Source organism: Stegostoma tigrinum, chromosome 18 (assembly GCF_030684315.1).
Source record: "Stegostoma tigrinum isolate sSteTig4 chromosome 18, sSteTig4.hap1, whole genome shotgun sequence".
Taxonomy (NCBI): domain Eukaryota; kingdom Metazoa; phylum Chordata; class Chondrichthyes; order Orectolobiformes; family Stegostomatidae; genus Stegostoma; species Stegostoma tigrinum.
Genome location: NC_081371.1, coordinates 29,498,953 through 29,515,417, shown reverse-complemented (window position 1 = coordinate 29,515,417; position 16,465 = coordinate 29,498,953). Strand labels below are relative to the sequence as shown.

Genomic DNA, 16,465 nt, shown 5'->3' with positions numbered 1-16,465 from the left:
TCACTTAATTCTGCAGGTCTTCCTAAAACAGGTAAAGCAGGACTCTCACCAGCTCTTTCGCCAACCTGCAGATGCTCCTGCTGCCCCAATTAAATATCATCCGCTGTCTCCTTTTTAACAGAATTCAGAACAAATTGGAATCTTGGTACAATCTTATGAACATCATTTTACAATGCAGGCAGGATTTATCTTATGATTTCCATGTCCAAACCTCAGTGAGGCCTGTGGATTTTTACCTGTATGATCTTCCCCGAGGCAGACAATTAACAAACAGCTCCTCATTTATCATAGAGTAGGAATGGTGACGCATGGGCTGCGCAGGCAGAAAGGCCAAGTAGAGGACCCAAGGCTGTGGGTATCTCCTCCAAGAGACATGGGTACTGCCACTAATGGTGGAAGACTTCAAGGGACTGAAAATTGGAGGCAACCTCTGAAGAGGTTTGATAACCTATTGCCTATCCATCCACAGAATGGATTTCAATCACAGCTCCATTCCTCTCATCCCTACAGCTGCAAAGTGGGGTATTTAAAGGAGGAGTCACAGTGTTACATCTCACTGGGGTAAGGTACTGGAAAACAAATCCTAAAATTAGTCATTACAGTAGTTAACAACTGTGTAAAAGTATGCAAAATTCCCAATTTACCTTACTTTTAAACTCAGGTTGACGGTAAACATACACTAGGTTTCTGTATTTAACACTAATTCTTATTGATTACAAATAAATAGATTCTAGTTCAGACAAACAATTATGACCCATTCACATATAACTCTACCAATTAAAACTCTAAACCCTCATAAATCTCCCTCTTTACAAATGTGTAGACACACAAAGACAGTCTTAAAATGGGTCAGAAGGAAAGACAGGGAAGGCAGCTCAATGGTCACTGTCCATAAGTTTCATTGAGATGTTTCTTTTAGCTTGTCAGGGCTTGTTGCACCTCAGTTTTCCTTCTCCAAGTACTGACACCAGTTTCAGGAGGCATAGAGCAACTGGTTCATATTTATGAAGAGAGCCATAGCAAAGTTATTGTGGAAAACAAAGAGAATTTCTTCAGGTTTGAAGCTTTTCTTAGTGCAGAAAAAAATAATGCTCCTTCATTATATGAGGTCTGATGGCTGCTGCCAAACATTCAAACTCACAAGCTGGTCAACTACCTGGAAGCCAATCACATAGCTGCTGGCAAGGAGAATACTTTTGTCACTGGTTTGTGGAGTAGTGATCAGTTGTCAATCAGCTCCTTGTTGCTGAATGAACTTTCACAGTACATATACCCACTGGCTCCAACTTGTCTGTAGTAACCTTCATTAGTGCCTGATCAAACAGCAGTGTAAACAATGCTTACAATGAATGTCAGGTTAGATCACTAAATCATTAAAACTTCATTTTAAAAACTGAAATAACCCTTTTTATAATCCTTGTTTTATTCAGAACAGTCGCTTTCTCATTTTGGCCCACAATCTAAAATACAGAAAAAATTAAAATACTCAATCTTCACAGTAGTCTCTGGCCTGCCACTGGAAGTCAATTCCACTCACCTGCCAAGTTTCAGAAGAATGTAAGAACTAGTAGCAGGAGTAGGCAGCTCCCTGAGCCTGCTCTGCCTCTTGATAGGACCATGGCAGATCTCACCTGAGCCTCAACTCCAATTTCCTGCCCATTGTCCAGAACCCTTCAGTCCCAATGGAGGAGCCACCACCTTAGGATAGATCCTGGCCACATCACCAATAAGGTAGGTACTAACTGATCTGTCAGTTACCTGATGGGCAAGACTACTCAGAAACAGGAACACTCGGGATAATTGAATTCACTCATTAAACATATCCTTAAGGCTTCACATTTTAAGATCTTATGCCGGTGTGGGCAGTCTTTGAGGAGTTAAACAGCTCCAGCCTGTTGGGAAACAGCAGCATAACAAAACAAATTTTATTTGACTGAGAAAAGTGGACATTTTGGAGAAAATCTATTCTATGGTAATGAAATTTTAATAACACTGATATTTCAATACCCTATCCAAATTCCTGTTCTCCATCTGCTCTGGTAAACTTGAAACTCAGTTGCATTCATATCTGGTAAAGCATGTACAGACAGCACAAGCCAGAAATATAGCCTGCTTCCCTAGTGTGCCGTCTCCATTCCAGCAAGCTTACCCTCTGGATGCTGCCTATTAATCGGCTGTCACTCCAGACCCCTCATTAATAAAACCCCTTACCTCCACCAAGATCAGAAACTGGATCTGCTTTCTGTTGGAGATGTGTCTGAAGCTGGAATATGCACCGATTTTCTAAATCCCAGATTGTCAACCAAAATCTACATAATACGGGACTGGCAGAAAAACTGTATATGTTCTAATATATCAATAATTCAGAATAATTAACACACCACACAGATTACACTTACATGGAATTTGAATATTATCTTAAGTTAAATCTCTTGCCCTGTTTATTGATGCGGCTTACTATCTATAACTTGTACTGAATGAATTTAATCTCTCCCCATTTCTTACTCTTACTTTACTCACCAATTGTCGCCATGTCATCTGCATCTTAAAGATGTTTAAGATGGCTTGTCATGTAGAAGTCAACCCAAATGATTTAAAGCAAATTACACTGTGCAATTGAACTGTGATATGATATTGGAAATTAGAATGTCTTTGTCACATGTCCTACAAAATATAAAGCACTGTGATTTGCAGAACAAATGTAACTTTGCTATTAAAAAAAAAACTGTTTGGACATAATATGACCCAGCTCCTTATCTGATGATACTTTAACCAGATGTTCTGATGCTGCGGTCGGGATACTACCACTATAGCACCACAGCCATTATGTAACCTTGTTGTGTGATTATAAAACAATATTAAAAAGACAATTTACGTAGATATTATTTTACATTACAGATCAACAATAAAAACTTGACATTTAATAGACCAGCTTCCCATTGTTGTTTTCCATCTTTCAAGTTGATTGACATTTACATTTCTGACTAAAACGTGAAAATAAAGAAATGAAACAATTATGAAAGTAAGCTTACTCTAAAGAGTCGATGAGCTTCTTTGGCTCTACAGGCGGAGGGTATATGACCTCTTCTACATGGTTCCGGTTGCAGTTTGCGTAAGCAGTGGAGATGTGAATGAAGGCTTCAAGCTTTTGCATCTGCCGGGCCAGCACTAACAATTGCTGTGTAGCCACCACATTCAGCTGTAGGGCATGTCTGCGCACAGCAAGAGCAAAGGAAAATAGGATCATGGAGAGGGAAAACTAATAAGGTAAATGAATGCACAAGCATTCAGCCTTAAAAACAACATTCCATTTTCTTGTGATTTCGGTGAAAACATGTAATTATATCCTTTGGTTAAAAGAATGCCATTATAAACACAGATCAATTGATTTGTCAAACCAATGAGCCTGAAAAGACTAATGCGACTCTGAAACTGCCAATCTATCTTCAATTTAGCAAAACTGTTCAAATTGAAAACATTTGTAATTATGATCAAGCCTGGTGGTACCAAAAGGTAACCTACAAAATAATTCCCCTACTTCACTGAAAACATGGCTCTTAGATGCTACCAACTAAAGTTTTAACTCACACTGCCCACCAACCCTACCGATCGGATGAAATGCTGGAGAAAGGGTCCTCAATGGAGTGTAGCTGTGTGCCTTTTTTTACAGCTAGCTACTGATCAGCATTAGGAAAATCTAGTTCTGGTGAAACGTCATCAATTTGAAGACTTTAATTCTGTTTCTCTCCACAGATGCTGCCTTACATGTTAAGGCTTTCCAGCATTTTTGTTTGTATAGCATTAGCAGAAGTCTGGGATCAGGTCAAAACTATCCTTCACTCTGCAGGAGGTGCATGGATTTTAAGATTAAATAAAAATAACAAGGAAAAAAAGTTGACTTCACATCACCACAGAATAAAATCATACTATCTAACTCCTTATGGACCTGGAGGAATTGGTGAGTTTCTTCAGGGACAGTTGAAGTATGCTTCAAATTTAACTGGTTGTGGAGAGTTTGTTTTTCATTATTTTCTGTAATAACGAGTTTATGAAATATTCTGCAATGATAATTTTGCAACATAATTGGAGGAGTATTTCCCTCAAACAATTGTATAATTGTATAAGTAAAGAATGCACCATTTGCTACACTTTATGATGTTATGGAATCAGTCTTAATATTTTAAAATACCAATTTGGATGATATCATTCAATTACTCTTTCTGAAACATCTCATCATGGAGCAAACATTTCTGATTTCAATCAAACAGTCACTATTTGTATGATGCTACTAGATACCGCATTAACCTGTTAAGTATTTGTATCGAGGGGGACTGGTTAGCTAGCTGTTATGTCACCCAGAATAACATCAATAGCAAGGGGTTAATCACTAATTCAGCTGAAGACATCCTTGCGAGTTTGAGTTCTAGCCCTAAACTGTAATAAAGTCACATTAAGTGTGGGATGGTGGCCCCTGAATAATGGAAGAGGTGACCTGAAGAACAATTTGCTTTTATCCTGTGCCATCTTTAGGGAAAGAAGGAGCTGTGGGAGGGCAACAAATTCTAGCTAATTATTCCTATGGTCACAAACAGACCAGAATCAGCAATAACTATACAAAGTTATCAATACAGGAAATTAGAACTTAAATATAGCATTTTGTTTCCTTTCTAATCTGGGCGCACAGATTAGCGAAGGGACCTACTTTAAAGGCTCGTCGAATCGAATGGTAGCTGCACAGTGGAAGACAACGTTAATGCAGGAGAGCAGATGTTCAGTGTCCTTTGAACTGATGGCCAGGTTAGGCTGCATCAGCTCACTGCCGATTGGAATAATCTTCTTCTGGAAGTCTTCCCTCACCCTATCAAACAACTGCAATAGAAAAACAGATTAAAACAGTTGCTACATTTTTAAACACTTTTCCTGCAATTTGCTTCACTTGGTGCTAACAAGGTGTAGAGCTGGATGAACACAGCAGGCCAAGCAGCATCACAGGAGCAGGAAAACTGACGTTTCAGGCCTTGACCCTTCTCAGAAATCTGAGACATTTCTGAAGAAGGGTCAAGGCCCGAAACGTCAGCTTTCCTGCTCCTCTGATGCTGCTTGGCCTGCTGTGTTCATCCAGCTCTACACCTTGTTATCTCAGATTCTCCAGCACCTGCATTTTCTACTATCTCTGCTTCACTTGGTGTATGTTTTTAATACAGTGAGCTCCTGTTAAAGTTGAACAGGCCTTCTCAACTTATTTCTACCATTTCTATCCGATGGGTTATGAGCATTTGTAACTTTGGCTTTGGAACTCAGTACAATTTGATTTATAGCAAACCATTAAGGCTGGAGTAAAAGAATATTTTTTGTGAAAACACCTTCCCGGACGGGTTTAGTACCCTGGAATATGAGTGCATTCAACAGTCTTAAGGCAGTACCTATTTTTATATATAACATATCCAAATCCACCTTGCACATGTCAGAAAGTGAAGCATTCCGTTTTTCAAAACTCAGGATGATTCACCACGCAATGGAAAGCACAAAGCTTTAATCATTTAAACATCAGCTCTCATTTATAACAAATTAAAATAAGCACTTAAAAAAAGCAAAACGTTACGAGTCTAGGAAAATCTAAAGTGCTTAGAACACTGTTGATTTCCTCAGTTTTTAAGCTGTAATAGTCTGAACTCTGGGGAGGGTTTTGATGAATTGCCAGTGTTTGTTATTACCTTACTTAAAATTGATTAAAACTTCAGGACAAGATTGAACACAAATCAAGACTAATGCAGAATTCCTCGAAATACAGCCTGTCCTAAGGTCCACAACAAGTTGTGTTGTGTCATCCCATCCACCACCTCAAAAGTCAGCTCTCTCCGTTTCTGCTCTGGTCGTTAGAAATCTCATCTAAAACAAAACTATTCTGTTCCACAACATGCAATCAGATGTAAACAACATTCTGAGAAATAACTATTGCAAACAAGATTTGTTGAATGCTATTTCGGGGTGGTCACCTAGATGCCAAATCTGGGAGCGGGTCGGAAGGCAAAGCCGGAGTCTGTTTGAGTATATAACGGAGTAAACTTACCGATGCAGCGAATACTGCGAAACTAAAAATAAAACTAATTCATTTTACATAATTAACTAAGAAGAGATGGCAGGTGATGTGCTGTAGCTGTATAACGTGGGAGCTAGCTGATCCCATTGAGAACAGCAAAGGCCACATCTGCAGCAAGTGTTGGCTACTTGAGGAGCTCCAGCTCAAAATAGATGAGCTAGAATCAGAACTCCAAACACTGCGGCACATCCAGGACGGGGGGGAAATACCTGGATGCTGTGTTCCACGAGGCAGTTACACCTGGTAGATTAACTAATGTTAATTCAATCAGTGGGCAGGGGCAGCAGTGTATGACTGCAAGTGGGGCAGGTAGAGGGACCCTGCAGACAGGAACACAGGAGCCACAGCCCTTGACATTGTCCCACAGGTACAAGACACTTGCTCCCTGCGTGGATGAGAAAGAGGGCTGCAGGAAGGATGAGCCAACTGACCACGGCACCATGTTCCAGGAGGCCATTCAGAAGGGGGGAGCAAAAAGACAGATTGTAGTTGTTGGGGATTCCAGGGTGATAGATAGTATCCTTTGTGAGCAGGATAGAGAATCCCACATGGTGAGTTACCTGCCCAGTGCCAGGGTGTGAGACGTCTCTGACCAGCTTGAGAGGATACCAGAGAGGGAGGGGGAGGATCCAGTTGTTGGGGTCCACGTAGGTACCAACAACATAGGCAGGTCGAGGAAAAAGGACCTGTTTTGGGATTATGAAAAGCTAAGAAAAAAATTAAATAAACAGGTCTTCAAGGGTCAAAATCTCTGCTTTGCTGAATGAGCCACATGAAAATTGGCATAGGGAGGTGAGGATCAGGGAAGTAAACACGTGTTAAAAGAGTGGTGTGGGAAAGAGTGCATCAGTGCCAGTCGTCGTCGGAGGCTCACTGATGAGGTTACCTAGAATGGTGACGAAACGTCTGGAAACTAACCTCCCAGCTCAGCGAGCAAACACACATCCAGAACCTCAACCTGAGCTACAAATCTTCTCAAAACTCGCTAGCACTGGCATTAGTTCTGGGACAAGAGGGATCTAGATCACTGGGATGGACTCCAACTGAACAGGGCCAGGTCCAGTTTTCTGGCAAAAAGGGTAAATAGGGTGGTTAATAGGACTTTAAACTAGTAAGGTGGGGGGACAGAGGAAGAAGTGAGCATAGAGGGAGAATAACAACTAATTTAAGGCAAAGCAGCAGGTTACCAGGTGACGAGGAAGCCTCAACTTCATTGAAAATTAGGAAAAATGTTAAAGGGAAGGAGAACTCAAGAGCTGTTAGTAATGGAGGTAATAGGACCCAAAAAAAAGGTGCAAAACTGGAATCAGGGCACTTTATCTAAATGCTTGGAGCATTCCAAACAAGGTGGGTGAGTTGACGGTGCAAATCATGGCAAATGGGTATGATTTAGTGGCCATTACAGAGACATGGTTACAGGATGGTCATGACTGGGAGTTAAATATCCAGCGGTATCAAACTGTTTGGAAGGACAGACAGGAAGATAAGGGAGATGGTGTTGCTCTGATTTTGAAGGATGATATCAGGGCAGTAGTGAGAGATGATTTAGGTTCAAGTGAACAAAACGTTGAATCCATTTGGGTGGAAATTAGGAACATCAGGGAGAAGTCAGTGATAGGTGTGGTCTATAGGCTACCAAATAATGACATTGTGGTGGGGTGGGCAATAAACATAGAAATAGCTAATGCATGTAAAAATGGTACAGCAATTATCATGGAGGATTTTAATCTACATATTGATTGGTCAAACCAGGTTGGTCATGGCAGCCTTGAGGAGGGGTTCATAGAATGCATCCACGATAATTTCCTTGAACAATATGTAATGGAAGCAATGAGGGAGCAAGCTATCCTAGATCTAGCCCTGTGTAATGAGACAGGAATAATTAATGATCTCACAGTTAGGGATCGTCTTGGAAGGCGCAATCACAGTATGGTTGAATTTAAAATACAGATGGAGCGTGAGAAGGTTAAATCCAGTACCTCTGTCCTGTGCTTAAACAAAGGAGACGATGAAGGAATGAGGAACGAGTTAGCTAAGGTAGATTGGGAGCAAAAACTTTATGGTGGGTCAATTGAGGAACAGTGCAGGACTTTCAAAACAATTTTTCACAGGGCTCAGCAGAAGTATATTCCAGTGACAAGGAAGAACTGTAGGAAAAGAGAGAGCCAGCCATGGATGTCTAAGGAAATAAAGGAAAGTAAGTATCAGACTGAAATAAAAACAAATACAAAAACACAAAGAGTAGTGGGAAACTAGTAGACTGGGAAATCTTTAAAAGCCAACAGAATGCCACAAAAAAGTTATAAAGAAAAGTAAGATAGACTGAGAGTAAACTAGCTCAGAATATAAAAACAGGCAGCAAAAGTTTCTATAAATATGTAAATCATACAAGAGTGGCAAAGGTAAACAGTGGTCCTTTAGAGGATGAGAAGGCCAATTTAATAACTGGGAATGAGGAAATAGCCGGGACATGAAACAATTACTTTGTGCCGGTCTTCACAGTAGAAGACACAAATAACATGCCAAAAACTAACAGCAAGAAGGTTACAGCAGGTGAGGACCTAGAAACTATCATTATCACTAAGGAGGCAGTGCTGGGTAAGCTAATGGGGCTAAAGGTAGACAAGTCTCCTGGGCCTGATGAAATGCATCCCAGGGTATTAAAAGAGGCGATGGGGGAAAATACCAAATGCACCAAAAATTATTTACCAAAATTCACTGGACTCTGGGGTGGTTCCCACAGATTGGAAAACAGCCAATGTGACACCACTGTTTAAAAAAGGAAGTAGACAACAAGCAGGAAACCATAGGCCAGTTAGCTTAACTTCAGTAGTGGGGAAAATGCTTGATGCTATCATTTAGGAAGAAATAGCAAGACATCTGGATATAAATTGTATCATTGAGAACACTCAGCATGGGTTCATGAAGGATAAGTCATGTTTAACAAATTTGGTGGAATTCTTTGAGGACGTTACTTGCATGGTGAACAGTGGGGAACCTGTGGATGTGGTGTATCTGGATTTCCAGAAGTCATCTGACAAGGTGCCTCACCAAAGACTGCTACATAAGATAAAGTTGTACGTATTACAGGTCATGTATTGGCATGGATAGAGGATTGGTTAACTAATAGAAAGCAAAGAGTCGGGGTAAATGGGTGATTTTCTGGTTGGCGGTCAGTTGCTAGTGGTGTCCCTCAGGGATCAGTGTTGGGACCTCAATTGTTTGCAATTTACACAGATGATTTGGAGTTGGGGACTAAGTGTGGTATGTCAAAATTTGCAGATGACACTAAGGTGACTGGTAGAGCAAAGCGTGCAGAAGACACTGAAAGTCTGCAGAGGGATACAGATAGTCTAAGTGAGTGGGCAAAGGTCTGGCAGATGGAGTACAATGTTGATAAGTGTGAGGTCATCCATTTTGGTAGGAATAACAGCAAAATGGACTATGTTTTAAATGGTTAAAAAATTGCAGCACGCTGTTGTGCAAAGGGACTTGGGTGTCCTTGTGCATGAATCGCTGAAGGTGGGATTGCAGGTGCAGTAGGTAATTAAAAAGGTAAATGGAATTTTGTCTGCCATTGCTAGAGAGATGGAGTTGAAAAACAGGGAGGCTATGCTGCAGCTGTATAGGGTCCTGGTGAGGCCACACCTGGCATACTGTGTGCAATTTTGGTCTCTTTACTTGAGAGGAGATATACTAGCACTGGAGAGGGTACAGAGGAGATTCACTCGGTTGATTCCAGAGTTGAGAGAGCTGGATTATGAAGACAGACTGAGTAGACTGGGATTATAGTCATTGGAATTCAGAAGAATGAGGGGAGATCTTATAGAAACATATAAGATTATGAAGGGAATAAATAAGGTGGAGTCAGGGAGGTCATTTCCGCTAGCAGGTGAAACTAGGACTAGAGAGAAACACCTCAAAATAAAGGGAAGCAGATGTAGGACTGAGGTCAGGAGGAACTTCTTCACCCAAAGGGTTGTGAATCTGGGGAATTCCCTGCCCAATGAAGTGTTTGAAGCCACCTCGCTGAATGTTTTTAAGACAAGGCTAGATAACTTTTTGAACAGTAAAGGAATTAAGGGTTAAAGGTGAGTGGGCGGGTAAGTGGAGCTGAATCTCCAAGATCAGCCATGATCTTATTAAAAGGCAGGGCAGGCTCGAGGGGCCAGGTGGTCTACTCCTGCTCCTAGTTCTTATGTTCATGTTCTATAAAGTGACAATGTTAAGATTTAATTAAGAGTTTTCAAAGTAATTTTTCTCGAAGTGTTTTCATTATATATCAACTTCTACATTCACACATTCGTATGTCGAACATTTGTTTTTCCTCTACATGATTGTTTAAAAATATTATTCAGGCCATCTGTAAGAATTCTTTAAGTGACTGGTTGCTCAAATGTTATGAATCCCCACTAAAGAATGTTGCAATCTATAACGTTGATGGGACATGAAATTATCATAACAGATTTCTTGGAGATAGTAAGAACTGCCGATGCTAGAGTCAGAGATAATAGTGTGGAGCTGGAGAAACCATGGGCCAGGCAGCGTCAGAGGAGCAGGAAAGTTAATGCTTTGGATCAGGACCCTTCTTCAGAAAAGGGTCTCTTACCTGCGCCCAACCTCTCTCTTCCACCCGCGCTCTCTCTAAACACCGTCGCCATTCCGAAAAATGGTCCTGACCCGAAATGTCGAATTTCCTGCTCCTCTGATGCTGCCTGGCCTGCTGTGCTCCTCCAGCTCCACACGGTGTTATCTCTGTATTTACGACAGATTTCTCAGCTAAGCTTTGCTGGAGGCCAGTAGTGAGTGACCTTGCTTTGCCGCTGACTGCAATTTCCATATAAACATCTTTAAAACTTGAGGTTTCATATTTACATTAAGCAGTTCATTCGGATCACTTGCGGTGTATACAGTAAGTCAGACACAATAATTTTACTTCACCCTATTAAGCCATTTTGAGAAATACAAAAGCAGTGATTAAATATTTTAGATGTTAGTTACAGTCAACAAGTAACAACTTAGTTTTAGAGATAGTAGGAACTGCCGATGCTGGAGAATCTGAGATAACAAGGTGTGGAGCTGGATGAACACAGCAGGCCAAGCAGCATCAGAGGAGCAGGAAAGCTGACGTTTCAGGTCTGCACCCTTCTTCAGAAATGGGAGAGGGGAAGGGGGCTCTGAAATAAATAGAGAAGGTGGATAGTGAAACAGATAGGTGGAAAGAAGCCGAACAGGTCAAGGAGGCTGGGATGAAGCTAGTAAAGGAGAGTGTAGGTAGAGAGTTGGGCTGGAGGTGGGTGACTGAGGAGGGAGGGAGGATGGATAAATCAAGGAGGCAGGAATGAAGCTAGTAGATGTGAGTGTAGGTAGGTAGTGGGGGTGGGGGTTGGTCAGTTACGTGGGAGGAGTGGATAGGCAGGAGAGAAGATGGACAGTTCAAAGAGGCAGGGACAAGAGGGAGGGCTGGTCTTATGATGAGGTCGGGGGGGGCGGGGTGTGAAGAGATTTTGAAGCTTGTAAAGTCCACAACTTAGTTTTAGAACAGCTGAGTTGGAAGTGAAAGCCACCAATCTTTGAATAAGCTAAAGAAAACCCCCATATTTGAATGTCTGCTGATACTAACTGCTCCAGAACACTCCTGGAATTCAAGGTTTCAAAGAGGCAATCAGAAAAATGGTTCAGCATCAAAATTAGCTGTGGTATATGGGCACGCTGATCCCTAGTGTAAAGAAGGCAGAAGCACAACACTTTCTGATGGCTAACCTTCTCTTTAACTTGATCAGAACACAATGTTCTGCCAACATCTGTGACTAATATTTTCACAAAGTTCTTCAAACTGAATTTTTGACTCATCACAGAAACAGGTGTCACGAAAATCATTCAAATTTGAATGTGTGTTCAACTCTAGACAAAACAGAATGAAGTCATCTTCATATGAACAGGAAGGTCAATATGAATCTAGATGATGGTGAGGAGGCTACTTTTGGAATACTGCATACAATTCTGCTCACCCTTCTAAGGAAGGGTGTAGGTAAATTTGAAAGGGTTCAGAAAAGATTTATAATGATGTTGCCAGGACTGGTGGATTTGAGCTATAGGGAGAGGCTGAATAGGCTTGCGCTTTCTTCCCCAGAGCATCAAAGATTGAAGGGTGGCCTTATAGAGGTTTATAAAATCATGGATAGGGTGAATAGCCAAGACCATTTTCCTAAGGCGGGTGACCAAAACTAGAGCGCACATACTTAACGTGGAAGGGTAAAGATTTAAAAAGGCTCTGAGGGGTAAAATTTACATGCAGAGGGTGGTGCATGCAAAGAACAAGCTGCCAGAAGAGGTGGTGGAGGCAGATACTATTACAACACTTAAAGGCAATTGAATGGATATACGAATCAGAAGGGTTTAAAGGGATATGGGCCAAATGATGGCAAATGGGACTAGATCAGATTGGGACATCTAGTCAACATAGACGATTTCTATGCTGTATGACTCTATGATTCTAATGTCAATTGAGGTGTTTTATTTGCTTTCATATTAATTACTATATTAAAATTTATACTCAGCCCTTGGTAAAGTGCACTACATTGTGCAGTAGTACGTAATGCAGATCAGCACTGTAGCTAGTCATAGGTTCAAAATGAAGAATGGTAGAATAATATCTAGGGTTCTGACTGATAATGTTAAATTGGGGCGTGGAAGGAGGGGTAGGAGAGGTAATTATCCATTGGTTTCTCTCTGCCTATGCTGAAAACCTGCACATATTTATAGCTATTTGCAATTCTTCTCAAGTTTCAGGAACCCCCCACTGGAGAACCTCCTGTCAGAATCTGTCACAGCTATGAAGGTTCTCACAATTCGGTACTCAACAACATTTAGGTAACACCTTTTCACCCACCAATATTTACTATTCAGGCTCATATGGTAAATTATCAAAGTACTGTAGATCTTTTACATTTCCAATTAAAATCCAGAAGTGTGATTTACTTGTAAAGTTAATTGCTTGCTTCAGAAAAGAAAGGATAATGGGAGAAAAGTGGTGGGATATTGGAAATGGTTGGTGGTGGTGTGTGTTTGTGGTGGGAGGGCATTTGAAATGGGCAGATGTGGAGACTTTTGAGGGAAAAAAATTCTCAGTGTTACTTTGAGCATTATGGTTAGCATTCGTTCACTCAGAATTCGTTTCTCATTTTATATACTTAACATTAACCTACTCTTAACCTGTGTGGCTTTTTATAAAATTTGACTCAAGAGAGGAACAAAAGCAATTGCCATTTTCTGACTTTCTCAAACTCTAAAAGCAGGTGTGGAAGTTATATTTTTTAAAGAAACCCATTTATTTACAGTGGCACAGTGATGAGGTAGTCATTATTCATTAAAAGCTGCAACAGGAAACAAGGTGTAACAAAGGAGCAATGATTAGCCAGTGTGAGAAATGCATTTTTTGCAGTTCCTTGGGAATTAATCAACTATTTTGCTTTCCTTTCACTATCTTAGAAAGTAAGTGAAAGTTGGTGAGCAGGATTTTCTAATTCCATCTCTTTGAACATTGTGCAGTTGAAAAGTACTGAATGGAGCAACATGGATAGTTGACAATGAAATTCTAAGGCCTTACCTAACTAGAATTAAATTCTCATGATCATACAATGTATTCTGAATTAGCCAACCTTTCACTAATTGGGGCAAATATTATTATTCCTTTGCCTATTTCCCAGTACTGTCTTTACTCTTGCCTCTGCTAACAAGAGGTAAAGAAAATCAGTATGCTTCTGTGATGCCAAAATTCAGCAGGATAACGAATCACTACCTTATCAAATCTTAAGAAACTGCTGCAGTCACTAGCACTCAATGCAGAAGCTTGTGGCAAAAGAAAACTAGATTTTGGGAGATAGCTTTGGTGCAACTTTTAAAAGCCTCTGTCATTTTCGTTGTTTATATTTCCTTGTCAATAAAATATCTGCAGTGACATGTTAGTAGCAATGGTGAAAAGACAGTAAGTAAGTACTAGATTTGCATTTAGCTGGAGAAATAAAAAGGAAAAAAGGCAGGTCTTTTTTCATCCCACTCAGGAATCTTTTATTTCATGCAAAAATGACAATATGTTCTCTGTTCATATATTCTGATGACCTATAAAATTTAGGATTATTTAGAGGGAGTAGCCAGTCAATTTGATTCTGATTCTGGACTTTGGAAAAACTGAAGTAACTCCAGATTGATGTTATAGAACAAATGATATTTGTTTTTACTGTAAATGTGCCGTCAGAACACCACAGGTCAACTTTCTTTTTGTTTTTGAAGGGACAGAAAAGCAGAACCGTGCAGTGATTTTGTCAAAAGATTTGCTGTGTTTTGACTTCATGTTTCACATTGTACATACGCCATTCATTTTTCTGATGACTGCACAGCTTCAAATAATGAAAATGGATTTCAGCCTATCTTCTTAAGGGAAAAGATAATTTAGCAGGCAGTGTAGCATCTTTCAATATCTTTAAATTCAGGAGCAATGCAATGTCAAAGGTTTAGCTAATTATAGATGTGATATTTCTCAAGTCTCAGCTAATTCACGGATTCTTGATCAGCAGCTGAGTTAAGTAAATGGAATAGCAACATTACTTGTTTTCTCTGTCCATTTACTAAATTAAAGGCAGATCAGCGTGACCCTAGGAGATAATCCCTTAAAAATGGCACTGTGTCTGAAGAAGAACATTAACCCTTGTATTTTTCCAAAAAACAGAATTACTCTCTATCTTCATCAAATTATTTGGTAATGCATTAAAATTTTCCAGCATCATTCACTAAATTGCTAGAAAAGTTAGGAAATATCAAACTTCTTATTTTATTGTAGTAGAACTTCAAACATCAAAACAAAAAGTTTGCAAAAACGGATAAGGGAAGGTTTGTCCTCCAAGGAGTTTTGCATGAAGTAGTATCTAGCTGAATGACATTGCAAATATTTCATCAGTCCATCAGAATTAAACTCACTTAAGAATATGTTTCTTGTTCACATTTTACGCTCCTTCTCCTCACCCTTTTTTTTCCCCTCTAAAAGTGTTTGTCCATACTAGAATATGATTCCACAGATGCTAACAGCCCTGCTGCTAAATTGGCCAAGTAGTCATTCTTCAGGTTGAGCTGCAGACCCTAAAAGTTAATTTGGAGAGGAAAGGGGCACCACAGCAGGCGCTATGACATATATTTTCAGCAATGAGCACTAGATCCTGAACAGAAATTAAAACTGGCTAATTTATCTTCTCTGTAACTTGGGCACGGGACTTTATTTTTTCAGTTGCTGCAATTATGACAATCTCCGCATGCACCTCATATTAATCAATAATAGCAATAAATCAAATCAATACGAATTTGCAGGTATGAATTGCTGAGGTTTGAAACATGCAGAACAGTAGTCAAAAAGTTTTTGTTCAACAACAATGGTAGTAAGGTTATCAAATGTGATTTGTTGACATAACTCAACAGCAAACAAAGCAGTCATCAGCCAATGGGGAAGTATCACACATCACAAAGCAAGAAATAGTCTTGCTTCAGGTAAAGGTATTCACTGGAAAGTAGGCTACAAAAAAAATCTGTTGTATATGCAAGTACATGCAAGATAATATCTGAACTGAGTCCGTTCAATACATCAGTCACACAGTCATCACAGTCTACACTACAGATTTAATTAGTTTGATTGAATAGACCAGGAGAGTTTTAAGCCTCTTGATAACTACGCATATGTTTATCTTGGCAGTCCCCATATTTGTGCTGATGACCAATAAAGCCTGAATAGAACTTACTTTTTATGAACAAGCCCATCACAACACTGCTGAAAACTGACCTCGTGTGTCACAGAGCCAGCAATAGCTCATGTAGCTCTTCACTAGACATAGGGAAAAAATAGTTTCAATTGAAAGCTGGGAAACTCAAAAGAGCCACAGGCACTAAAAATTCCTACAGAGCACAATAAATATTCACAAATGGAAAAACTCATTTTCTACATTACAAATTCTTTTTTACTTTTGCTATATTTGAAAAAGAAATCCATATCTCTGGTCTTTATTTCATTTTGATGACCATGTATAAACTTAGACAAAAGGATCAGTTTGATCTATTTTTAATTTTGATAGCATAATCCCTCCATTCCTAACACATCTTTCTTCTTTTCCAAGTTTCAGAAAAAACTGAAGGAGTCAACTGCTAGGAACACAGGTCACTAGGGTGTGTTTGGTGACTCTAATGTATCTTGCCTCCCTTACTCCACCTCCAGCTATTGTGAACTCAGCTACCATATCCCATGATCTGGAACTTGGTCACCCTTTCCACCTCAACCCCCTCCTTTAAAACTCTTCTAAATACTTGAACTTGGAGTTATAGAAA

General features: G+C 40.0%; 1 protein-coding gene across 7 annotated transcripts in view; it reads right to left on the bottom strand.

Moving 5' to 3' along the window:
- LOC125461003 (fatty acyl-CoA reductase 1-like) overlaps positions 1-16,465 on the bottom strand; it is a 176,851-nt gene that overhangs the window by 65,711 nt on the left and 94,675 nt on the right. For 6 of the 7 annotated variants that reach the window (XM_059652427.1, XM_048549266.2, XM_048549267.2 and 3 more), the window contains 2 exons: positions 4,703-4,869; positions 3,033-3,212 (listed from right to left, as the gene is read on the bottom strand). In XM_059652427.1, coding sequence (XP_059508410.1) covers positions 3,033-3,212; positions 4,703-4,869 — 347 coding nt within the window. The remainder of the gene's footprint in view (positions 1-3,032; positions 3,213-4,702; positions 4,870-16,465) is intronic. The other variant, XM_048549271.2, reaches the window with a different exon arrangement.